Source organism: Manis javanica, chromosome 16 (assembly GCF_040802235.1).
Source record: "Manis javanica isolate MJ-LG chromosome 16, MJ_LKY, whole genome shotgun sequence".
Taxonomy (NCBI): Eukaryota; Metazoa; Chordata; class Mammalia; order Pholidota; family Manidae; genus Manis; species Manis javanica.
The window spans coordinates 62,462,456-62,488,248 of record NC_133171.1 but is presented as its reverse complement, the minus strand read 5'-3'; the positions used below and the strand labels follow the sequence as shown (position 1 = coordinate 62,488,248).

General features: G+C 42.2%; 1 protein-coding gene across 1 annotated transcript; it reads left to right on the top strand.

The window, feature by feature from the left end:
• Positions 1–7,210: 7,210 nt before the first annotated feature.
• Positions 7,211–24,286, top strand: LOC108397526 (zinc finger protein with KRAB and SCAN domains 4-like). Its single transcript, XM_073224271.1, is given in 6 exon segments — positions 7,211–7,961; positions 9,323–9,388; positions 9,390–9,471; positions 18,930–19,012; positions 19,992–20,115; positions 21,083–24,286. Coding segments are annotated over 6 exon segments (1,641 nt in total). The 5' UTR covers positions 7,211–7,538; the 3' UTR covers positions 21,946–24,286.
• Positions 24,287–25,793: the final 1,507 nt, after the last annotated feature.

Genomic DNA, 25,793 nt, shown 5'->3' with positions numbered 1-25,793 from the left:
ATATGTTTTTGTGGACAGATAACTTCTAAGGACTGCACCGGTTGTTCTCAAGCTTGTGCTTTCCTATGCTGCATTCAGACATGGGGGAAGGTGCTTTCTCATTCTGCCTACAAACATGTGAGAAGACAAAGGCGGTCCCCAACAGGGGAGAAACAGGTGATGAGGGCAAAGACAGAGAGGCCCCCAGGACTTAGTTAAAGGGGGGCTGAAAGGCTCAGGCTTAATCTGCGGGGGGCGAAGGTGGAGGAAGTGAGATGGGGGAGGAGATGGTGGGGGAGGAAGGGAGAAGGGCTGTTGTAGAAGAAGGGGAAGGGAGAGAACGGGAGGCTTCTGCCACGGTGGTGGCTTGCAGGCTAGGAGAACTTGGGGGAGGGGGCGGGGGGAGGAGGAGGCGGAAAGCTTCGATATAGGGAATCTCCTTCCATTTTTTCAGGCGCTGGCAGTAGTTAAAGAGATTGCGAGTGATGTTACGATCAAGAGTTCCCCCTGCAGGCCATTGGTTGTTATTGTCTAGGGGGTATGTCGGCCAATCTTGGGAGCAGTATTTACGGAGAAGTTCTGGTTTTATATCAGGTGTCAGGGAGAGGGTGGCTAGATACTTGAGGAGGCATTCAAGAGGTGAACTTTCAGGGAGGGATGAGGAGGTTCCCATGGCTGAAGGACAGAGAAGGAGACAAACAGAGGAAGATGAACGGAGATCGTCGGACTGGAGGCAGACCACAAGGAGACAAAGGGCGTCCCCGATGATCCTTGGTGGTCTGCAGAGACTTGTATATGAGTGGGATTTCTTAGGAAGTGTGGGTCATCACCCAGACTTTCCTAAGGAGGCAGAGTGCTGGAGTCACGAGGTACCTAGTACTAGGAATTTTCGGCGGATGGAACGGATTTCGGTGGACAGAATGGAAGGAGGAAGGGGGAAAAAGGGAGCGTTCTCATCCGCAAAGGAGTCACCTCGTTTATGGCTGTTTGGAGGGGGGCCTGAGGGTCTGCCGCAGATGTGAAGGCCTGAGGCGGGGTTTATGGCTCTTGGAATGGGTGCCTGAGGTTCCGCCGCAGCTATGAAGGCCTGAGGTGGTAATTTATGGCTGTTGGAGGGGGGCCTGAGGATCTGCTGCAGCTGTGAAGGCCAGAGGTGGCAATTTATGGCTGTTGGAGGGGGGCCTGAGTGTCTGCTGAAGTCATGAAGGCCGGAGGCGGCAATTTATGGCTGTTGGATGGGGGCCTGAGGGTCTGCAGCAGCTGTGAAGGCCTGAGGCGGGGAGAGTTCCCTCCTTGTCCCCGAGTGTCAGGGCCTTGCTGGACGATGATGGTCAATGGCACTGTGATAGCTCGGGGAAGAGTAGCCCACTCCAGGAGTACCTAAAGGCCAGAGAGGGGTGGTGAGTGTGATGAGCCAGCACCAGAAAAAGAGGATGAGGGCAAGCTGCTGCTGGTGTCGGGGGGAAGACGGGGCCCAGTTGGGGTGTCCTGTCTCCTGGGTTTCAGCACCAATGAAAGGAAAGGAGCGACACACAGCAGCAATTTACCGGAGAATTCCGCTTTATTAGGGAAAGGTGCTGGGTTATATAGGAAGGGGCATGAGCTGATTGAGGTGTCACTTCTACGGGGCTGGTGGCTATTGGCTAGGTGCTGGGAGTGGGGGGGGGCGAGAGGTGATTGGGCTTCAGGTGGTGCTGGCGGGAACTGAGGACCCCGAAGAGAAGCCAGAAGTTCGCCATCTTACTGTTGGGGTCCCTTCAGTAGGCTTTAGATTAGTGATTACCAAAGGTTCAAAGGTAGCTTCCTTACTATCTAACAGTCTGTCTTAAGTTTATTATGTTATTTCAAACACAATCTAAAGGTTCTTTTTTTTCCTCCCCTCTTCTTCCTCCTCCACTATTTATATATTAGATGTCATATTCTGTACTCCTTGTGTATCTCTTGACTAACTTTGTGAGTAGTTCATTTAATTTTGTGTTTGCTTAATAATTATTTGTCTACTTCATTTACTATTGTTTTATTTTTCTCTGGTGACAGCTACTTAGCCTTAGAAGCTCTTCCATCTAGAGCAGTCCCTTTAAGATACACTATAGAGATGCAATGTTGGTGGTGAATTCCCTGAACTTTAGCTTATCTGGAAATTGTTTAATCCCTTCTTCAAATTTAAATGATAATATTGCTGTATACAGTATTCTTGTTTGGAGGCCCTTCTGTTTCATTTCACTGAATATGTCATGCCATTTCCTTCTGGTCTGTAAAGTTTCTGCTGAGAAGTCTGCTGATCGCTTGATGGGATTTCCTTTTTAAGTGATTTTTTTCTCTTCCTGTCTGCTTTCAGTACTCTCTCATTGTCCTTGATCTTTGCCATTTTAATCATTACATGTCTTGATGTTTTCTTCCTAGGGATTCTTGTGTTGGGAGATCTCTGCACTTCCATGATCTAAGTGACTATTTCCTTCCCCAGTCTGAGGAAGTTTTCAACAATTATTTCCTCAAAGATACTTTGTATCCCTTTCTCTCTCTTCTTCTTCTTATGGAGCCTTTATAATACAAATATTGTTCTATTTGGGTTGGTCACACAGCTCTCTCATTATTCTTTCATTCCCAGAGATGCTTTTTTCTGTGTCTCAGCTTCTTTGTTTTCCTGTTCTCTAATTTCTATTGCATTTTCTGTCTTGTCTACCTCATCTAATTGACGTTTAAATCCCTCCATTCTATGTTTCACTTCAGGCACTGTATTTTCCAAAATTTCTATCTCTTTGTGGAAGTCCTCCCTGAGATCTTGAATACTTTGGTGTAGCCTGTGAGTAAGTTTATGATTTTTATTTTGAAATCTTTATCAAGAAGATTTCAGTTTCAATAAGCCCTCTTTCTGACATTTTTTCTTGTAATTTTGTTTGGACCAAATTCCTTTGCTGCTTCATTTCTTTAGCGTTTGCTGTGGAATGATAATTTTTTGTAGGCATCCCTCTATAGTGCCCAGAAGGTCTACTTTCTGGAGCTGCTATGCACTTCCAGCAATGGCAGGGCTTGCAGGCAAATGAAACTGGTGCCTGCTGGAAGGAAAGAGCTTAACTCAGAGGGTTTTCTACCTTCCCTGACTCCACTGTCAGGCTCAATGTGCCACATGTGCAGGGAGGAGCCTCTGTGCTACACTCCTGTAGTTGCCATGGGCAGGGCCACCCTCCGGCTGACCTGGCATGATGGCAGGGGTGGCAGGTGAGTGGGACTGGTACCTGCCTGGAGGAAGGAGCAGCAGGCTGTGAACTGCAGTGGGGGGTCTTTGGGGCTGCAGTTGCCAGCCAGGAGGATGGAGTGTCTGAAGCTCCTAAGAGGACTGGCGGGCTTAGCATGCCAGGAAGGTTTGTCTCCCTGCCCTTTCTATTGAGCAGCGAGCTCTGTGTAATCTTTGCACCTTTAGTGCCCCTCTTTTGCTGCTTGGAAGTATTTCAAACTGCCCACTGTTCTTTTGTTCCACAGGGGGCCAGTTGTGTGTACCTGTTCTCCACAAGCAGCTGGGATCTCAGGCTCTCTGAGTACTCCACCTATCTTCGCTTTCCAACCTCACTAGCCCCCAGAGCATCATGTAATGTGCATTCATGCTCCTGGAGTAGATCTCCCGGTCTGGGTGTTCAGCAGTTCTTGGATTCTACTGCCTCCCTGCTCCTGTCTCTTCCTCCTGCCTATGGGCAGAGGTAGGAGGAGGGCTTGGGTCCCCCAGGATTGTGGCTTTGTTACTTTACCATTTTCTGTGAGGTCTTCTCATTTTCCCCAGATATTGGCAGTATGTTCTGCAGTCTTCAGATCTCTTTTTCAGAATTGGTTGAATTTGCTGTATTTTCATGCTTTATGTGATTTTGGGAGAAGATTTCTGCCTCACCTCTCATGCTGCCATCTTTTTTATGGTCCCCATGTTTATAATTTTCTATTAAAATCTATATATTCATTCTACTCAATTTTTTTTTCTGGTCAATCCCCACTGGAATATAAATTCCATGAGGGCACAGATCCTTGCATTTTTTTTTTCTTTTTTTGCTACTATGGTATCTTGTACACCCAAAACAGTGTCTGGTGACTCAATTAACATTCTTTTTCATGTAAAAGAGCTCCTACAGGGTAAATAATTTAAAGCTGTTGAGTCCATGTGCATGTTATTTCAACTTTACCATATATATTGAAATTGCTTTTTAAGATGAGTCTACCAGTTTATACACCCATCAGCTGTATGTGAAAGTGTAGTTTTTTACATTCTTACCACCAAATATTATTGAAACACTGTGACATTTTGCTGATATGGGTATGAAGTGGCTTAAAATTTATGTTTCCTGATTAATAATGAGGTTAGGATTTCTACATATATTTATCAGCCACTTGAAATTTTGCATCTATGAAATGCCTCTGCATATTCCTCATGAGTTGTTTGATTGCTGGCTTTTTTCTTATTTTCAGAAGTGCATTATATTTTCTGGGTATTGATCCTTCTTGATCATATGGGTTGCAAATATCTTCTGTCAGTCTTTTGTTTGTTGTTCCCACTGGTTTCTGTTTGTTTTGATGTAGCTTTAAATTTTAATTATTTCAAATTTATTAATTTTTCCCTACACAATTTGGGCCGTTTATGCATTTTAAACAAAATTTTGCTTTACTTGAGCATAAAGAATTGTTCCTGATTTTCTTCTAAAAGTGTAGAAGATTTGCCTTTTAAGTTTTTAAGCTATTGTAATTAATTTTTATGCATGTGTTCATTTTTTTTCCATCTGGATATCAAAATATCACAGCACCATTTGTCAATATACACTTATATACCTACCTATCTTCATCTGTATTTATTCTATAAATAAATCTGTAGATATTGGGACCATGAGTTCACACTGACACATTCAATTCAAATCCAATACTACTGGATTCATTTTGGCCTTTCTCTTTTCCATGTTTAACCTGGCCCCCAATATCTTAATTATGTTCACTTATCTGATTAATCCTTCCAAGTCTTGCTTTCCTCAGTTTGGATTATACATTAAATCGTATGATTGGTGAAGCTTAAATAGGATCTGTGGAATAGACGGTAGTGATATATCAGTGTCAATTTTTCTTCCATAGCTCCACCTCCTCATCCATGTGAACATTCTGTTCATTCTACTTGGGCTCCAAACTCACTCTGGGCTGGGCTGCCTCTTCCTCTCCTACTTCCTTTGGCTCCACTCCACTTGAAGGGTTTTGGACTGAATCATTCAGGAAAGAAGGAAGGTAGAATTTTGTTTAATTACAAAGAAAATTACCATGGAAATTTTAAAACATATAAAAAGAGACTACTACAGTGAACTCCCCTATGCTTCTTGCCCAGCTTCAGCAAGTATCATCTTTGTGCCACTTTGTTTGTTTCTCTATTGCTTTCTGAGTATTTTAAAGCAGATCCAGACATATCAGTTTACCCACAAGTACAAGTACTTCATATGAATGAACAGGTGAGGACATTTTTGTTAATATAACCATAGTATCATTATGGCAATTAAGTTGATAGAATTCCTAATGCCTTTGTGTTGTAGTTTTCCAAGTTGTTGCAAATCAATATTTTCACAGCTGTTTTGTTCTGATCAGGGTCTAGAAAAGTTTTACCATTGCATTTGGTTGGTATATCTATTCAGTCTCTTTTAATCTATGATGGTTCCCTCTCCTCCCCTGCCTTTTCAAAAAATGGCATTTATTTGTTGAAGAACCAACATCTTCTGCACTATAAAATATCTCACATTCTGGATTTGGCTGATTGTTTTGAGTGTCATTTGACTCATTAATTCTCAAATTCATTTGCATATGGAAATCACCTAGCAAATTTTTAAAGTTATTCATGCCTGAATTCCACCCTCCAACATTCTGATTTAATTGATCTTGGTTGTAGCCAAAATATCAGGTTGTTTTAAAAGCTCCCAAATGATTCTTAGGTGCTGTGGTGTTAACCTGCTTCTGTAGTTCACTTACACAGGTATTAGGCTGTAGAAACTTAGATTCAGTTTCACTTATTTTGCCAACAACACATCATGGCAGTACTTTGAAGCTCCTATGGCGGCTCATCAAGATAATATTATTTCTAGTAATTTTCATTTGTAACAGCCTTTGTACCTCTCCTTCAGTTCTATCCCTTCCTTGTTATCCTTTAAACTGCAGATATACTACGAAACAAAATTCAGAAAGGTACCAATATGGTATTTTTCAACTTAATAAACTTGCATTCCACCAAGTAAAAAAGGAGACTTACTGACTTCTCAGTCCAGCAAAATAACTTTGCAGTCACCTCTGGCTCAAAATCCAGTCCTGCCTAGTTCAAAGGAACCTCAGGGCTGCCTTGCATTTTAGGATAGGTCTAGCTTATTACAGGTGAGGCAGTGCTCTAAGCCCAAAACACAGAAAACTCACCCAATACTATCTCTATCTACTAGTACTATGCCCATTTACAGATTGGGAAAGTCAGGCACAGAGAAGTTAAGTAATTTACCAAGGTTACCCTGCTTATAAGTAGTAAATCCAGGATTATGAACCCAAGTAACTTGGCATGAGTCAAACGGTGGATCTAACCAAGTTGAAAGAAAGCAGGAGAGAATAGGGTCTTTGAAAAACAGGACCAGCGAGTGTCTGGAAGTGGGAACCAGTGTAAGCCTGGTTGCCTGAGAGGATATGAAAAATGGAAAGTGGTAACTGGTGGAGGGTTGGGGAACCTCTAGTTAACTTTTGCAGGAACGATTTCAATGGCTTTGTTGGCAGTTTGCTGCTTACAATGTTAAGACTGAATGGATGCTGGGGACTAGAGTCAGAGATAGGAGGGCTTTCTTTCAGGTAGTTGGGAAGGAAACAGTGGCAGCTGGAGGGGGGTCAATCAGTAGGGGCCGCCAATACTCTCTCCAAGCAAGTGTTTAGTGATGTGTTTTGCTTCTTTGATGTTTCTCAGAGAAACAGGTCCTTCTGCTCAGAACCCCAAGGGCTCTGAGGAGCCTTGGTTTCATTTTAATTTTAGTGTCAGTTTTATGCAAACTGTTGAGAGGATATCCAACTTACATGAGAGGATTGGGGGCCACAGCAGCATCCTGACAGGATGTAAAGATATAGTCTTATTTCTGATGATACAGATCCTGTCATCCTTTCTCTCCTTCCCCTAACTGCCTCCCCTGAGTGGAGATAAGGACCTGGTTGCTAATGGGTTAACTCGGGGACTACTACCGAGAGGCGCTTCCTAGAGAGCCCAGGAAGTGGCACAGATTGCCACGGAAGCTTCCTGTGCCCCAGCCTCAATTTTTCTCCAGCCGCTGGAAGGTGTTCATTTTCCACCAGGACGTTATTTGGGGGTACTTACTGTAGGATTCAGGGTGGGTGCCGATAAGGACGCTGCTAAGGCACGGGCTGCAGGAAGAAGTCTGTGCAGCTGCGCTCCAGGGATGTCTAGCGCCCCTGGGCACGAGGAAGGGACCACTTACATGTGTTAGTGGCTAATAGTTATTTCCCACCTGTCAAAGATTTTGCAGAAACACAGCTCCCAGCTGCAGTGAGACCCAAGTACTGCCTGGACCAGGATGGCTAGAGAATCGAAGGAAAGCGCAGCCTTGGACTCCCAATCTGCAGACGACCGGACGGGGATTCTGATGGTGAAGGTGGAGCAGGAGGAAGCCTCCGCCTTGTCTGCAGAAGCGGGACCACTCGGCAGCTCCACTCCATGCTCCGAGCGCTTCCGCCAGCACTTCCGGGGATTCCGCTACCCGGAGGCTGAGGGGCCCCGCCAGGCGCTGAGCCGCCTCCGGGAGCTCTGCCAACTATGGCTGCGGCCCGAGATGCACAGCAAGGAACAGATCCTGGAGCTGTTGGTGCTGGAGCAGTTCCTGACCATCCTGCCCGGGGAGCTGCAGAGCTGGGTGCGGGAGCAGCATCCAGACAACGGGGAGGAGGTGGTGGTGCTCTTGGAGTGTTTGGAGAGGCAGCTGGCTGAGCCCATGCCGCAGGTAGAGAAAACAGGTTTAGTACCTGCTTCTTCCAGAAATCTCAGGATCCGAGTGAGAGGCATTTCTTTAAAACCCAGAAGTTCTCAATTTCTTTTTGTTCCATAAACGACTTTGGCAGTAAGATTAAGTTCCTGAACCCCTTCTCATATTAGTATTTTTAAATATATATAAAGGATTACAAAAGAATTCGATTATATGAATACGTAGCTAGCAAAACATGAAACAAATCTGTGATGAAATTATATATGTGCTTTTTAATTAATGATTCAGTAATAAGACCTAGGGATAAACCTAATACCTGGCAATTTAGAAGTTGTTATAAGCATGAGTGACTTTGACAATATTTGCCTGGTAGTAATGTGATGTGAAAATATTTGCAATTTCTATCAAAGGCAGTTTCTTCAATACTGCTTATAACACCTTGGTTTTGTTGCCGTTCATAACTGAAGGAAATTTTGCTTAGAGGCTAGTAAAAATAAAATTATTTTTCCTATTCACATTCATGGAATACTTGGAAAGGAATCCATGGACAAGTCAGGGAGCCCTGGATTTATTTTCATTTGCACCTTCCTGCTTGTCCTATGAGACTGTTTTTCCTTTGCATGATCCTATGTTCTTGTGCATTCCTTTCAGGGACCAGAGTAAAGCCTTCTAACTGGTAACCAGGAGGCCACGGTTCTTGAGTTGACACTAGTGTCCATTAGTCCTATAACAGTGAAAAATCGCTTCAGGTTTCAGTTTCAACTTTATGTTGTGGATGTGGGAAATTCTAAGCTACACAGGAGTTAATGATCATGTAAGTGACTTGAAAACTAATTCATTATAAATGTCCAGAAGGAAGCCTACATTTAATGAAGACATGCGATATACCAGGCCCGGTGTTAGGTGATTTCACATACTGTTATCCTGTTTGCTGGTCTCCCAAACCCTATAAGGTAGAAATTTTTATCCTCATTTTTCAGTTAAGAAAAGATACTAGTATTCTGAGAACTTAGCACCAATTCCCAGAGTTTTCATTAAATTAAAACACATTTCATTCACTAAGGCACAAATGAATATAAATGTGTATAATGAGGAAGCACAGAGTAATGCTTAAAGCAGGGTCTCTGGAGCCATTCTGCCAGAGCTCCCATCCCAGCACTGTGACCGATTAGCTGGTGACATTGGGAAAGTTGCTTAGTACTGTGCCTCAGTTTCCCCAGTATAAAAACATGGATAATAGTATTTAGCTCATAGGGTTGTTATCTATAGTGAGTTAATATTCATAGAGCTCTTAAAAATAGTGCCTGGGAAATAAAAAGTAGTGCACATAGAAAGCATAATAGAAGTGTTTCATGAATAAATACTCTAATGGCTTCTAGCTCCCAGGTGGAGAACAGGGGCAAGAACTGCTCTGTTGCAAGGTGGCAGTGTTGACACCAGCTCAGAGGTGACAAGGTACCCCAGTTCCAGCTGATGAAGGCTTTGCTCAAGCGTGAATCTCTAGGACTGCAGTCCTTAACAGACAGAGGTGAGGATTACTTCTGTGCCATATGAATTCTGCAGAGGTCAGTCAATTTAATTTAGGGATCACCTAAAAGACATCTATAGACAGGTGCTTTATATGTCCATCACAGATCTACTTTGAGACTGAGACTGAAGGGGAAATTTCAAACAGTGTTAGAAAGCTTTCCTAACCAAACCTGGGCATAGTAAATAAGATGTTATTAAAATTGCCATTTGTAAATAATTGACATTTTCCACAACACAGAAATCTCCATTCATTTAACATATATTTATGAAGACCCTCTATATAGTAGCCAGTGCTGTAGGCACCAGGGATAAGACTGTCAGTAAGACGGATTTCTTGCTCCAGTGGAGCTTACATTCTAGGACAGAAGATAGCAAATGAATTAACAATACAATTTTAGATATTGGTAACTGCTATGAAGAATATCAGGTAGAATACGTACAGCCAGCCAGAATATTCCACAGGTTATAAGACTGCTGCAAGTCAGAGTATAAATCTTCCAAATCCTTGATCTACAACTACAACAGGGTGAAAAAAATCCCTCAGTAAGAAACTACTCTATGTTCCTGGGTGATCCTCATGTGTTGTGAACACTTGGGCATATTCCAAAGACACACAGACACACAACCCTGGACACGTCAGCCAACATGCAGTCCTTATTTCTTAACAGAGGTTTAGCCTCAACTAGTTTACTGCCCCTTGTGAAGTTTACTCCTTATAGGAAGACCTGAATTTTCCCTTTACTTCTCTTGAATGTGAACAAGACTGTATAAGCAGACTTCTATTTCTTCCTTTCTGGGCCCAACCTGATCTGACTCCTCTTAGTTTTTTTTTTTTTTTTTTTTTGAGAGGGCATCTCTCATATTTATTGATCAAATGGTTGTTAACAACAATAAAATTCAGTATAGGGGGGTCAGTGCTCAATGTACAATCATTAATCCATCGCAAGCCTAATTCTCATCAGTCTCCAATCTTCTGAAGTATAACGAACAAGTTCTTACATGGTGAACGAATTCTTACATAGTGAATAAATTCTTACATGGTGAACAGTACAAGGGCATTCATCACAGAAACTTTCGGTTTTGATCACGCATTATGACCTATAAACAATCAGGTCAAATATGAATATTTGTTTGATTTTTGTACTTGATTTATATGTTGATCCCACATTTCCCCTTTATTATTCTTATTTTTTTTATTTTTAATAAAATGCTGAAGTGGTAGGTAGATGCAAGATAAAGGTAGAAAACATAGTTTAGTGCTGTAAGAGGGCAAATGTAGATGATCAGATGATCAGGTGTGTGCCTATGGACTAAGTGTTAATCCAGGCTAGACAAGGGCAGCAAAACATCCACGGATGCAGAAGATTTCTCTCAAAGCAGGGGGGATGAGGTTCTGAGCCTCACCTCTGTTGATCCCCAAATTCTCACCTGATGGCCCCCCTGCAACTGTGCCTGTCTTAGGTTGTTCCTCCCTTGAGGAATCTTACCCGTCTCTGGCTAACCAGTCATCTTCCGGGGCCATACAGGGAAATGTCAAGTTGGTAAGTGAGAGAGAAGCCATATTGTTTGAAAAGGTTAGCTTTTTACTTCTTTGCAGATTTATGCCCTGTGGCTTCTATGCCCAGCACTTGTCTCAAGGTATCTTTACCACCTGGAGGAATTATGATACTCGGTAAATTCGATATGAGGCACGAATTCTATTTAAGGGTTGTAATTAGGAAGGAAGAAGAAAAGCTATAGATGTAGCATATGGAAGGAAACATGGGAGGATTGATTATTTCTTTGACATATCTTCTTGTAGAGTACCTTAAGTATGTATAGGTTTTAAACTACTAACTAATTTGCACACACATATTAACATAATAGGAATACAGTGACATAAACAAAGCAAATCTATAATTACCATCCATCTCCAGTGAAGCCAAGAAAACCATTTAGGCACCCTAGGCATTTGTGAAAATTTATCTATGATATGATGGATATTGTCCAACTGTACTTGAACAGTCTGAGAAAAATCAGACAAATTAAAGCAGCCCATTTCTGGGATCTGTTCACATCCCATATGTTCTTTTAACCGTCTATAGTCTATAGTCATGAGATTTTGGAGTGCTACAACTTGCACCCCTCCCAACTCCTGGTTGAGTTCCAACAGTACAGATCCGGTCAAATTCGTTGTCTCACTGTATGCACATGCCAGCCTAGACATCTCCCTCCTCATTCCTATGGCAAGTCCAGGAGACGGTGGGCTGGATGCAGCCACAACCGCAGCATCGTCCGGATCCCTGTGGAGGCTTTTTGATGATCATCCCCCGGCACAAGTCCTCCAGAGAGTGCTGATGCCGGAAGCTCCTCCTCATATCATATCTTAGTTCATTTTCTGGGTATCCAAGGTACGCCTTGATCTTCTGCATAGAAACAAACAGACCCTTTGCCCACACTTTGACATGCCCTCTATACCACTGTGCAGAACTCATTGGAGGTCAGCACACAGTAACTGCTTTTTTTTTTTTTAATAAGAGAAAGGAATATTATCAGAAAAGAGTACCTCCATAGCTGATCATCTGACACCCTTTAAGTGATCAACATTAAGGATATTTAAAGCATGCGTTGATCTTTGATTTACCAATAGTTTTATCCTATCAAGGAGTAATCCCCCTTTTCTTTCTTTCTTTCTATTTTTTTTTTTTAATTTTTAATCTACACTTACATGAAGAATACTATGTTTACTATGCTCTCCCCTATATCAGGTCCCCCCTAACAACCACATTACGGTTACTGTCCATCAGCTTAGCAAAATGTTGTAGAGTCACTACTTGTCCTCTCTGTGTTGTGCAGCCCACCCTCCCCTTTCTCCCTCCCCCCCATGCATGCTAATCTTAATACCCCCCTTCTTCTTCCCCCCCTTATCCCTCCCTGACCACCCATCCTCCCCAGTTCCTTTCCCTTTGGTACCTGTTAGTCAATTTTGGGGTTCTGTAATTCCGCTGCTGTTTTGTTCTTTCAGTTTTTCCTTTGTTCCTATACTCCTCAGATGAGTGAATTCATTTGGTATTTCTCTTTCTCCGCTTGGCTTATTTCACTGAGCATAATACTCTCCAGCTCCATCCATGTTGCTGCAAATGGTTGGATTTTTCCACTTCTTATGGCTGAGTAGTATTCCATTGTGTATATGTACCACATCTTTATCCATTCATCTACCGATGGACATTTAGGTTGCTTCCAATTCTTGGCTATTGTAAATAGTGCTGCGATAAACATAGGGGTGCATCTGTCTTTCTCAAACTTGATTGCTCCTTTCTTAGGGTAAATTCCTAGGAGTGGAATTCCTGGGTCAAATGGTAGGTCTGTTTTGAGCATTTTGATGAACCTCCATACTGCTTTCCACAATGGTTGAACTAATTTACATTCCCACCAGCAGTGTAGGAGGGTTCCCCTTTCTCCACAGCCTCGCCAACATTTGTTGTTGTTTGTCTTTTGGATGGCACCTATCCTTACTGGTGTGAGGTGATACCTCATTGTAGTTTTAATTTGCATTTCTCTGATAATTAGCGATGTGGAGCATCTTTTCATGTGTCTGTTGGCCATCTGTATTTCTTTTTTAGAGAACTGTCTGTTCAGTTCCTCTGCCCATTTTTTAATTGGGTTATTTGTTTTTTGTTTGTTGAGGCGTGTGAGCTCTTTATATATTCTGGACGTCAAGCCTTTATCGGATCTATCATTTTCAAATATATTCTCCCATACTGTAGGGTTCCTTTTTGTTCTATTGATGGTGTCTTTCGCTGTACAGAAGCTTTTCAGGTTGATATAGTCCCACTTGCTCATTTTTGCTGTCGTTTTCCTTGCCCGGGGAGATATGTTCAAGAAGAGGTTACTCATGTTTATGTCTAAGAGGTTTTTGCCTATGTTTTTTTCCAAGAGTTTAATGGTTTCATGACTTACATTCAGGTCTTTGATCCATTTTGAGTTTACCTTTGTATATGGGGTTAGACAATGGTCCAGTTTCATTCTCCTACATGTAGCTGTCCAGTTTTGCCAGCACCATCTGTTGAAGAGACTGTCATTTTGCCATTGTATGTCCATGGCTCCTTTATCAAATATTAATTGACCATATATGTTTGGGTTAATTTCTGGAGTCTCTAATCTGTTCCACTGGTCTGTGGCTCTGTTCTTGTGCCAGTACCAAATTGTCTTGATTACTATGGCTTTGTAGTAGAGCTTGAAGTTGGGGAGTGAGATCCCCCTACTTTATTCTTCTTTTTCAGGATTGCTTTGGCTATTCGGGGTCTTTGGTGTTTCCATATGAATTTTTGAATTATTTGTTCCAATTCATTGAAGAATGTTGCTGGTAATTTGAGAGGGATTGCATCAAATCTGTATATTGCTTTGGGCAGGATGGCCATTTTGACGATATTAATTCTTCCTAGCCATGAGCATGGGATGAGTTTCCATTTATTAGTGTCCCCTTTAATTTCTCTTAAGAGTGACTTGTAGTTTTCAGAGTATAAGTCTTTCACTTCTTTGGTTAGGTTTATTCCTAGGTATTTTATTCTTTTTGATGCAATTGTGAATGGAATTGTTTTCCTGATTTCTCTTTCTATTGATTCATTGTTAGTGTACAGGAAAGCTACAGATTTCTGTGTGTTAATTTTGTATCCTGCAACTTTGCTGTATTCTGATATCAGTTCTAGTAGTTTTGGAGTGGAGTCTTTAGGGTTTTTTATGTACAGTATCATATCATCTGCAAATAGTGAAAGTTTAACTTCTTCTTTACCAATCTGGATTCCTTGTGTTTCTTTGTTTTGTCTGATTGCTGTGGCTGGGACCTCCAGTACTATGTTGAATAACAGTGGGGAGAGTGGGCATCCCTGTCTTGTTACCGATCGCATAGGAAATGCTTTCAGCTTCTCGCTATTCAGTATATTGGTGGCTGTGGGTTTATCATATATGGCCTTTATTATGTTGAGGTACTTGCCCTCTATTCCCATTTTGCTGAGAGTTTTTATCATGAATGGATGTTGAATTTTGTCCAATGCTTTTTCAGCATCTGTGGAGATGATCATGTGGTTTTTTTCTTTTTGTTGGTGTGGTGAATGATGTTGATGGATTTTCGAATGTTGTACCATCCTTGCATCCCTGGGATGAACCCCACTTGGTCATGGTGTATGATCCTTTTGATATACTGTTGAATTCTGTTTGCTAATATTTTATTGAGTATTTTTGCATCTACATTCATCAGGGATATTGGTCTGTAATTTTCTTTTTTGGTGGGGTCTTTGCCTGGTTTTGGTATTAGGGTGATGTTGGCTTCATAGAATGAGTTTGGGAGTATTCCCTCTTCTTCTATTTTTTGGAACACTTTAAGGAGAATGGGTATTATGTCTTCTCTGTGTGTCTTATAAAATTCCGAGGTAAATCCATATGGCCCCGGGGTTTTGTTCTTGGGTAGTTTTTTGATTACCATTTCAGTTTCTTTGCTCGTAATTGGTTTGTTTAACTTTTGTGTTTCTTCCTTGGTCAGTCTTGGGAGGTTGTATTTTTCTAGGAAGTTATCCATTTCTTCTAGGTTTTCCAGCTTGTTGGCATATAGGTTTTCATAGTAGTCTTTAATAATTCTTTATATTTCTGTGGAGTCTGTCGTGATTTTTCCATTCTCATTTCTGATTATGTTGATTTGTGTTGATTCTCTTTTTCTCTTAATAAGTTGGGCTAGAGGCTTATCTATTTTGTTTATTTTCTCGAAGAACCAGCTCTTGGTTTCGTTGATTTATTGCTATTGTTTTATTCTTCTCAATTTTGTTTATTTCTTGTCTGATCTTTATTATGTCCCTCCTTCTGCTGACTTTAGGCCTCATTTGTTCTTCTTTTTCCAGTTTTAATAATTGTGATGTTAGACTATTCATTTGGGATTGTTCTTCCTTCTGCAAGTGTGCCTGGATTGCTATATACTTTCCTCTTAAGACTGCTTGCGCTGCGTCCCACAGAAGTTGGGGCTTAGTGTTGTTGTTGTCATTTGTTTCTATATATTCCTTGATCTCTATTTTGATTTGTTCATTGATCCATTTATTACTTAGTAGCATGTTGTTAAGCCTCCATGTATTTGTGAGCCTTTTTGTTTTCTTTGTAGAATTTATTTCTACTTTTATACCTTTGTGGTCTGAAAAATTGGTTGGTAGAATTTCAATATTTTGGAATTTACTGAGGCTCTTTTTGTGAGCTAGTATGTGGTCTATTCTGGAGAATGTTCCATGTGCACTTGAGAAGAATGTATATCCTGTTGCTTTTGGATGTAGAGTTCTATAGATGTCTATTAGGTCCATCTGTTCTAGTGTGTTGTTCAGTGCCTCTGTGTCCTTACTTATTTTCTGCCTGGTGGATCTATCCTTTGGGGTGAGTGGTGTGTTGAAGTCTCCTAAAATGAATGCATTGCAGTCTATTTCCCTCTTTAGTTCTGTTGGTATTTGCTTCACATATGCTGGTGCTCCTATATTGGGTGCATATATATTTAGAATGGTTATATCCTCTTGTTGGACTGAGCCCTTTATCATTATGTAGTGTCCTTCTTTATCTCTTACTTTCTTTGTTTTGATGTCTATTTTGACTGATATTAGTACTGCAACCCCTGCTTTCTTCTCACTGTTGTTTGCCTGAAATATGTTTTTCCATCCCTTGACTTTTAGTCTATGCTTATCTTTGGGTTTAAGGTGAGTTTATTGTAAGCAGCATATAGATGGGTCTTGCTTTTTTATCCATTCTATTACTCTATGTCTTTTGTTTGGTGCATTAAGTCCATTTACATTTAGGGTGACTAGTGAGAGATATGTACTTATTGTCATTGCAGCCTTTAGATTCGTGGTTACCAAAGGTTCAAGGTTAGCTTCTTTAGTATCTTACTGCCTAACTTAGCTCGCTTATTGAGCTGTTATATACACTGTCTGGAGATTCTTTTCTTCTCTCCCTTCTTATTCCTCCTCCTCCATTCTTCATATGTTGTGTGTTTTGTTCTGTGCTCTTTTTATGAGTGCTCCCATCTAGAGCAGTCCCTGTAGGATGCCCTGTAGAGGTGGTTTGTGGGAAGCAAATTCCCTCAGCTTTTGCTTGTCTGGGAATTGTTTAATCCCGCCATCATATTTAAATGATAGTCGTGCTGGATACAGTATCCTTGGTTCAAGGCCCTTCTGTTTCATTGCATTAAGTATATCATGCCATTCTCTTCTGGCCTGTAGGGTTTCTGTCGACAAGTCTGATGTTAGCCTGATGGGTTTTCCTTTATAGGTGACCTTTTTCTCTCTAGCTGCCTTTAAAACTCTTTCCTTGTCCTTGATCCTTGCCATTTTAATTACTGTGTGTCTTGGTGTTGTCCTCCTTGGATCCTTTCTGTTGGGGGTTCTGTGTAATTCCATGGTCTGTTCGATTATTTCCTCCCCCAGTTTGGGGAAGTTTTCAGCAATTATTTCTTCAAAGAGACTTTCTATCCCTTTTCCTCTTTCTTCTTCTTCTGGTATCCCTATAATACGAATGTTATTCCTTTTGGCTTGGTCACATAGTTCTCTTACTGTTGTTTCATTCCTGGAGATCCTTTTATCTCTCTCTATGTCAGCTTCTATATGTTCCTGTTCTCTGGCTTCTATTCCTTCAATGGCCTCTTGCATCTTATCCATTCTGCTTATAAATCCTTCCAGGGATTGTTTCACTTCTGTGATCTCCTTCCTGACATCTGTGATCTCCCTCCGGACTTCATCCCACTGCTCTTGCATTTTTTTCTGCATCTCTGTCAGCATGTTCATGATTTTTATTTTGAATTCTTTTTCAGGAGGACTGGTTAGGTCTGTCTCCTTTTCAGGTGTTGTCTCTGTGATCTTTATCTGCCTCTAGTTTTGCCTTTTCATGGTGATAGAGATAGTTTGCAGAGCTGGTACAAGTGACCGCTGGAAGAGCTTCCCTTCTTGTTGGTTTGTGGCCTTCCTCTCCTGGGGGAATAGCGACCTCTAGTGGCTTGTTCTGGGCAGCTGTGTGCAGACAGGGCTTCTGCTTCCTGCCTGGTTACTATGGGGTTTATCTCCGCTGTTGCTGTGGGCGTGGCCTGGCTGGGGCTGCTCCTCCAAAATGGTGAAGCCCCGTTGAATGGGGAGCGGCCGGGAGGCTATTTATCTCCATAAGGGGCCTCTTTGCTCCCTGCTGCCCAGGGGGTTAGAGTGCCCAGAGATCCCCAGATTCCCTGCCTCTGGTCTAAGTGACCTGTCCTGCCCCTTTAAGACTTCCAAAAAGCACTCTCCATACCAAAACAACAACAGCAACAATGAGAGAGGGAACAGAAAAAAAATAAAAATAAAAATAAAAAAAAAAGGAAAAAACACGTGATTTTTTTTTTTGTCCTCAGGTGCCTGTCCCAGGCACCCACTCACTGGTCCTGCTGCCCTGTCTCCCTAGTACCAGGGTCCCTGTCCCTTCAAGGCTTCCAAAAAGCACCCGCCCACCGATCCCGCAGGGAAAAACACGCGATATTCTTTGTCCTCAGGCGCTGGTCCCAGGCACCCGCTCACCAGTCCCGCCGCCCTGCCTCCCTAGCACCGGGGTCCCTGTCGCTTTAAGGCTTTCAAAAAGCACTCGCCAAAAATAGAAAAAAAAAAAAGGGGAAAAACGTGCGATTTCCTCCATCCTCAGGCGCCGGTCTCAGGCACCCGTCCACCGGTCCCGCAGGGAAAAATGCGGGATATTCTTTGTCCTCAGGCGCTGGTCCCAGGCACCTGCTCACCGGTCCTGCCACCCTGCCTCCCTAGCAATGGGGTCCCTGTCCCTTTAAGGCTTCCAAAAAGCACTCGCAAAAAAAAAAAAAAACCGCTCTGGTTTCTTTCCACCTGGCTGGGGGGAGGGGCGCTCGGGTCCCACCGGGCCAGGGCTTGTATGTTACCCCCTTCGCAAGGCGCTGGGTTCTTGCAGGTGTGGATGTGGTCTGGATGTTGTCCTGTGTCCTGTGGTCTCTATTTTAGGAAGATTTTTCTTTGTTATATTTTCATAGCTCTATGTCGTTTTGGGAGGAGATTTCCACTGCTCTACTCACGCCACCATCCCGGCTCCATCCCCTCGTCTCCTCTTAGTTTTTTAAAACTAAAGCAGGAAGCACTCAAGAGCTATTAAAAATATTTTTAAAACAACAGTAAAAATCCTCATATCCCCCCTTTCAAATTCGAGATGAAAGGACTTTCAAATGGAAAGCTTTGTTTCACCTTTATATTGCTTTCATTTCACTGTTCTTACCAGTTATCCTGTCTGTCAGTTTTGCATATCTGCAGAATCACACTGCATCTCTTTGGGCCCTCGGACTGGAGCTGGTATGGGTCAGGAGCATATTCTCTGTAAATATCAGAATTTATTAATGCAGTCTTTGACCTTGGATTCCACAGGGCAGAGAGGCTGACTACCAGGGTAGATCTCATCCAGAGCTTCTTTCCTTCTTAGTTCTCCAGGTTCCTGGGCTTACCCAGGGGGGGCGCTGCAGAGGAGACACAGTGGTAGCTGCCAGGCACACCCCAGAGGCCCAGGTGAGCTGCAGCCCCTCTCCCTTCCCAGGCCCCCATCACTCTTTCCTTCTGTTGGGCTTCCCATAGATCCCTTTGTCCCCACTCTTCCTACATCCTCATCGTACGTAGATCCACATGGAGTTTGGGTTTTCTCATCTATCCCAAGGTTGCTGGTCATTGGCTTCCTTTATTTGGTGTCCACTTAAGAGGATTTTCCTGTTTTACTCCTAGTTGGGGTGGGGGTGGGCGGAGCTGTCTATGATTCCCTGATCTGCCTTATCTCATCTGTTTGGTCCACTCCCTTAACAATGGGACTTTTGTCTTCAACAAGGGCAATTCAGCAACCACAAACTGAAGATTCCATTGTGATGGTGGTTGAGTTTTGTTTTTATAGCATCACAAACTGTGCTATTAGTGAGAGATATAAATACATGGCCTCTGCTCTCTAGGAACTTAAACGTGAAGAAATAGCTCAGGTGTGTCCTTTTATTCTAAGGTTAATATTACAATCTGAACAATCTTCACTTAAGGATTTTAATTTCTTACCCACACTTTCACATCCTACTTGAAGAGCTTGGTGTTTGAGGCTCTGTAGTATCTATGTTTTCTGTGGTTTTTCTCACCTAGATTTAGATATCATTGTATTAAAAAAATCATTAAGATAAATGAGCCTACCTCTACTTTGCCAAAGCACCCCACAGTATTTTGAAAGGTGTGTGTATGGTTCTGCTCACTTCACTGCACTACTCCTTGTTTTCTAAACCTTTTCACTTCTGGACTATTTAGATACTTATATGAAAGTGTTTATCCTAATGTGCATAATATTTCTCTTCTTTAGTGGTTATATTTTGGAAAAAAATGTTATTAGAGGTAGGTGTAAATGTGCCACATTGCTCTTTCTTAAGAGCCCCTTTAAAGGGGATGTTCATTCTTTGCAGGTGCCCAGCTTTTGGAGTGATTTTGAGTAAGGGGGACTAGGTGGAATTACTTATTGTTCCAGGGGTTGATGAAAGTGGAAGATGTGGCCCTGGCCCTCACTTCTGGATGGACACAGCTGGATTCATCTCGGGTGAACTTCTGCAGAGATGAAAGGCAGGACCTCCATGGCAGCCTGATCTCCCTGGGTAAGACCGACGGGCCCTGACTTCTCATTGGGTTTCTTGGCTTCCCTTGTGTATTAGAACTTACTGGGCTGGTAGAAGCTGCTTGAATAATGTTTAGATTCAGAAACACCTTTCTGAACCCCAACCACTAACCAGCTGTGTGACTAGTTCCATCACCCTTCTGACCTTGGCTTTTCTCTGCCCTGCCAGTCTTTCCGTCAGGCTAAGTGGGGTGAAGCAGGTATAGCACTCAATACCAGTCTGGCTTGTAGCAGAAGCTCCGGATGTGTTGATTCCCTTCCTGGTGTAGTCCTGCCCAAGGGGAAGAGCTGAAGGGTCTCCAGGAAATGGTCCATTGGTCTGCAGAGTGTGAGAGCTGGAGATTGAGGACAGAGCCTGACCTTCAGAGGAGGGTGCAGAGGCACACAGCATGCCTGACTGGCCAAGTTCATATCGTTCATTGGTGGCCCATGAGGAGCTTCAGCTTAGATTTCCCTGCACTGAAGCGAATCTCATTTGTGGGGCCCTGCCTGTGCCTGGGGCACAGTCAGACATGACTGCACTTTCCATTGGTCAATGACTAATTTCCGAGTCCCGCCTTCTCTGTTCCTTACAGAACACTTGAGAAATCCTTTCATTTGCCTTACTTACTGTTGACTTTAGCTCAGCCCTTTTGGTGTCTAATCCTAGGTGTGTGGCACTGCCTTCCTATCCTTAGAACCTAGAGCCTCTGCCTGTAAGACCAGTGCAGTCCTCACCTCCTGTCCTCCATTCTGTCTATACCCTTCTTCCAATGGCCCTGTTGCCATTCCCAGGTCTCCCTCCCCAGCACCTCTGTTCTCCCCCTTTATTCCCATCTTTTTTTTTGTGCCTAAATCATCTGTGGCATATACAGGTAGACCCTATGCCCTTGCCTCCCTGGGACTCATCACAGAGCTTTCCCCCATGGCAGGCATGATTGACATGTGCTGTCCACTTGTTATTTCAGGTGGTGAAATACAGACCGAGATCAGGGAGTTACATCCAGGTGAGGAACATCCAGTACGAGAGTCTGGGGAAATACTGTGCCACTTGGGTGAAGACATTGCCCGGATTCCTACACGTGCAGAAGCTGGTGAACAGGAGGGTGGGTTACAAAGAAAGCGGAAAAATGACACTGGGAGGAGACGGCACATTTGCCATGAATGTGGAAAGAGTTTTGCTCAGAGTTCAGGGCTGACTAAACACAGGAGAATCCACACTGGGGAGAAACCCTATGAATGTGAGGATTGTGGCAAGACCTTCATTGGGAGCTCTGCCCTCATCATTCATCAGAGAGTCCACACTGGTGAGAAACCATATGAGTGTGAAGAATGTGGGAAGGTCTTCAGTCATAGTTCAAACTTGATCAAACATCAGAGGACTCACACTGGGGAGAAGCCCTATGAGTGTGACGACTGTGGGAAGACCTTTAGCCAGAGCTGCAGCCTCCTTGAACATCACAAAATCCACACTGGGGAGAAGCCATACCACTGCAACATGTGTGGGAAAGCTTTTAGGCGGAGTTCACATCTCCTGAGACATCAGAGGATCCATGGTGATAAAAATGTTCAGAATCCTGAACCTGGAGAGACCTGGGAGAGTCAGGGTAGGATGGAAGGCCAGTGGGAAAATGTTGAGGTTCCTCTGAAGTATAAATGCAGCGAATGTGAGAAAAGTTTCACTGGGAATAGAAGCCTTATAGAACATCAAAAAATCCACACTGGTGAGAAACCCTTCCAATGTGATGCATGTGGAAAAGGCTTCACCCGAACTTCATACCTTGTTCAACATCAGAGAAGCCACGTTGGGAAAAATATTCTGACACAGTGACCCAAGTCACACATGCCACAGTTGCTGCTCATTCCTCATTGAACTGAAGCCACCCTGGAGCCCATCCTGACTGCTTAAACTGTGGGCTGGGGCTTCATTTACAACTACTAGTCATCAGGAGTTTGTTAGAAGATACAGAATCTGAGATGAATTATCTTCTGCATTCTAGAAGGTGATGGGCAAAAAACTTGTTTGATAGGAGAACTACATGAGTGTTGACTGCAAGATACAGGACCTGAAAGGGTTTTTTCTCACCTATTGGACTTAAACAGGCTACCAGACAGGCTAATTACCCTCAACAGGCCCTTGATGATGTCTCCTGGGCAACTGGCTGTGATTTGGGGCCTGCTGCTCTGGCCATTTATTTGGCCTTCACCAGTTGGTCAGATCATGATGTCTTATACTCCCCATTGTGCCTTGCATACAGGTGCTGTGATTATTTATTAAATAGATCAGTGAAATGACCTTCATAGCTCTGAAAATTTTATTTTTGAGGACATTCTAACTAAGGTCATTTCTGTTTGTGTCTAATTCTCTGAAGTTCTACATTCTGGGTCAATCTACTGTATTTATTGATAAGTACATAGGATTTTTCAGTGTTGGTGTGGGGGAAATCCATATTTCTTCACCAGCATAGTACTTCTAGAAAGAATGCCTTAAACAGCTAATTTATCATTAGGATATTGTGGGACTGCTCTATCCATAGAACTTCACTCTTCAGTCAACATTGATTATTTTAGTTCACATTAATTTTGCTGCTCTTTAGGGGAATCCTTCCACACTCAGGTAAAGAAAAATAAACTTATCAAGTCAGATCAGGATGCTTATGAATTTTATTATAATTCTGTGATGCTCAGCAGCTTGCTTCTCACCTTTAAGTTATCTTGGACCTAACCAAGTGCCAAGACAGCATCTGTATTCCTGTCTCCCAAATTAGAACCAACTTGCATCAATACTTAATGCCACCTACACTTAAATTTCCTCTGGGTCAGAGGATTCACAGGAAATACCTAAAACAAGTTTGATTCATGTTTTCAAAACTGCTTTGTTGATTGGGGATAGGAAGGTAGGGTCAAGGTAGCTAGTGAGGTTAAGAACCCAAGTATTGGCAGTAGTAGAAAATGTATCTGTTCAGAAAATGCATTTGTGTCTGCACTTCAGGAATCATATGTATTTGAGACAAAGGATTCCACTGTATCCATATTATCAACATGTGAAATCAAGACTAAACTGTCAGTAGTCTTATTGTGATTCTAATCACAGTAAGAATTTTGTTGTGTCTCCTGTTTTCACCCAAATCACCTCCTATTGAGTACTTCAAAGACCGGTATCTTCTTCACCAGTGCCTGAATGCCTATCACCAGCTTCCAGCTTCACCAGGCTGTGCCAAGGATGGATTGTGCTTCCGATGAAATCTCTGACCATGTTGTTAGTTACCAGCATAGTCTGTTCTCAAGTACCCTTTCTGGATTCCTCTGAACTACCACAGGCTTACTAGGGACTTTGCAAACTGCAGGGCTCTCCCTTTATCACTTCCCTATAATCTTTCATAGCCTTCATTATCTGATGTAGTCTAATTTAAAACTGTCTTTACAAGATTCTGTAGATTTTCTCCACTTAATCTTTTCTAGCCTTAAAAATTTCCTTTTAATCTTACTTTCGTTTGCTTGCACAAAGCTAGCCATTAACTTTTATTTTTCCTGAATGTTTGCTAATAGCCTTGTTCTTAGATGCAGCTCATTTTATTTATTTCATGTGAAGAAATGTTATGTGAAAGCCTTTCACAAACAAGAAAACACTGTAAATGAATGAGATTAACAAAGGACCACTGTGCCTCCTTTCATTCTTTCTGCTCCTTCTCAGACTAGTAAGACTTCTCTGCAGAGGAAGGAAATATTGTAGAATAATACTTTGAGTGCCTGGTAATGAAAGGGATAAAGCACATACATACATACACACATGGGCTTAGGCTTTCACTATGATGAACTTGGTAAGACTTGCACATAGGCAGTGCCATGACAAACGTCTTGTGAGTGATAAACTGAAGGCTGTGGAAGTTCAGAGGAAGGAAAGGTTACTTCAGGTTGTATACTGATCACATGGACAGGGTGACATGCTAGCTGAAAAGACTTAACAGTTTGTCAAATTTAATAAGGCAAGTTTGAGGAGGTAGGTACATTGTAGGAGACTTCAGTGGAGAGCAAGTTTATATGAGCCACTGACATCAACATTATCTAGGAAACACAGTATTGTGTAATTGCAAATAAAAAAATCTTTAGACATCTCTTGTATAAAGCAAAGGTGTGTTTATAAGCAGATAATAAATAAATGACTTATAGGATGGTCTTTTTAATTCATTTTATTATCATTAATCTACAATTACAAGAACATTATGGTTACTAGACTCCTCCCTTCACCAAGTTCCCCCCACCACAAACCCCATTACAGTCACTGTCCATCAGCAAAGTAAGATGCTGTAGACTCACTACTTGTCTTCTCTGTCTTGCACATTACTCCGTATGCCCCCTCCACATTATACATGCTAATCGTAAGGCCCACTTTCTTTTTCCATGCTCTTATACCTCCCTTCCCACCCCTCCTTTCCCTTTGGTAACCATTAGTCCATTCTTGGGTTCTGTGGTTCTGCTGCTGTTTTGTTCCTTCAGTTTTTCTTTGTTCTTACACTCCACATATGAGTGAAATCATTTGGTACTTGTCTTTCTCTGCCTGGCTTATTTCACTGAGCATAATACCCTCCAGCTCCATCTGTGTTGTTGCAAATGGTAGGATTTGTTTTTTTCTTATGGCTGAATAATATTCTATTGTGTACATTTTTTTTTGTCAGAGAAAGTCTTTATTTCATGTTAATTAAGAGAAACTTTTTTGTTTGACATAATTGCAGATTCATGAGATGTAAGATCTGTTACCCAGTGGTAACATCTTGCATAACTATAGTACAGTATCACCAGTATCTATTCTGTATATTTACCACATCTTTATCCATTCATCTACAGATGGACACTTAGACTGCTTCCATTTCTTGGCTACCACAAATAGTGCTCCAATAAGCGTGGGGGTGCATATATCTTTTTCTAGCTGGGATCCTATATTAGGGTAAATTCCTAGGAGTGAATTCCTGGGTCAAATGATATTTCTATTTTTAGTTTTTTGAGTGTCAGTTCCTCCCTGCTTCTGACCCACAGATAAGGGAGGATACACAATGAGATATCGAAGATCTGAAAGGACCAGCCAGGGGCCTCAAGGCTTAACAGCACAAGAGTGGTGCTGAGAGGGCACCCCTCATTTATTGAGGAAATAAATGTTAATAATGATAGAATTTTGCATGGGGGACTTAATACACAATCATTAACTAACTCTAAGCTTTATTTTCAGCAGTCTCCAGTCTCCTGGGGTGCAACATTCACAAAAATACTAAAACAATGTGAGGGCAGTCACATCACAGAAGTTGTTTTGGTCTTGATTGTTCTGTTCTTTATCACACATCAAGAATTACAAGAAAAATAATCAAGTCATATATGATTATACAGTTGGTTTCTATACTTGTGATTATACATTTGGTTTATATATTAATCCCACATTGAGGAACCTCCATACTGCTTTCCATAATGGTTGAACTAGTTTACATTCCCACCAGCAGGTTAGGAGGGGTCCCCTTTCTCCACTTCCTCGCGAGCATTTGTTGTTCCTATTCTTTCCTATTTTGGCCATCCTAACTGGCATGAGGGGATATCTCCTTGTGGTTTTAATTTGCATTTCCCTGATAATTGGCAATGTGGAGCATCTTTTCATGTACCTGAATTACTTTTTGGAGAACCATCTGTTCATAT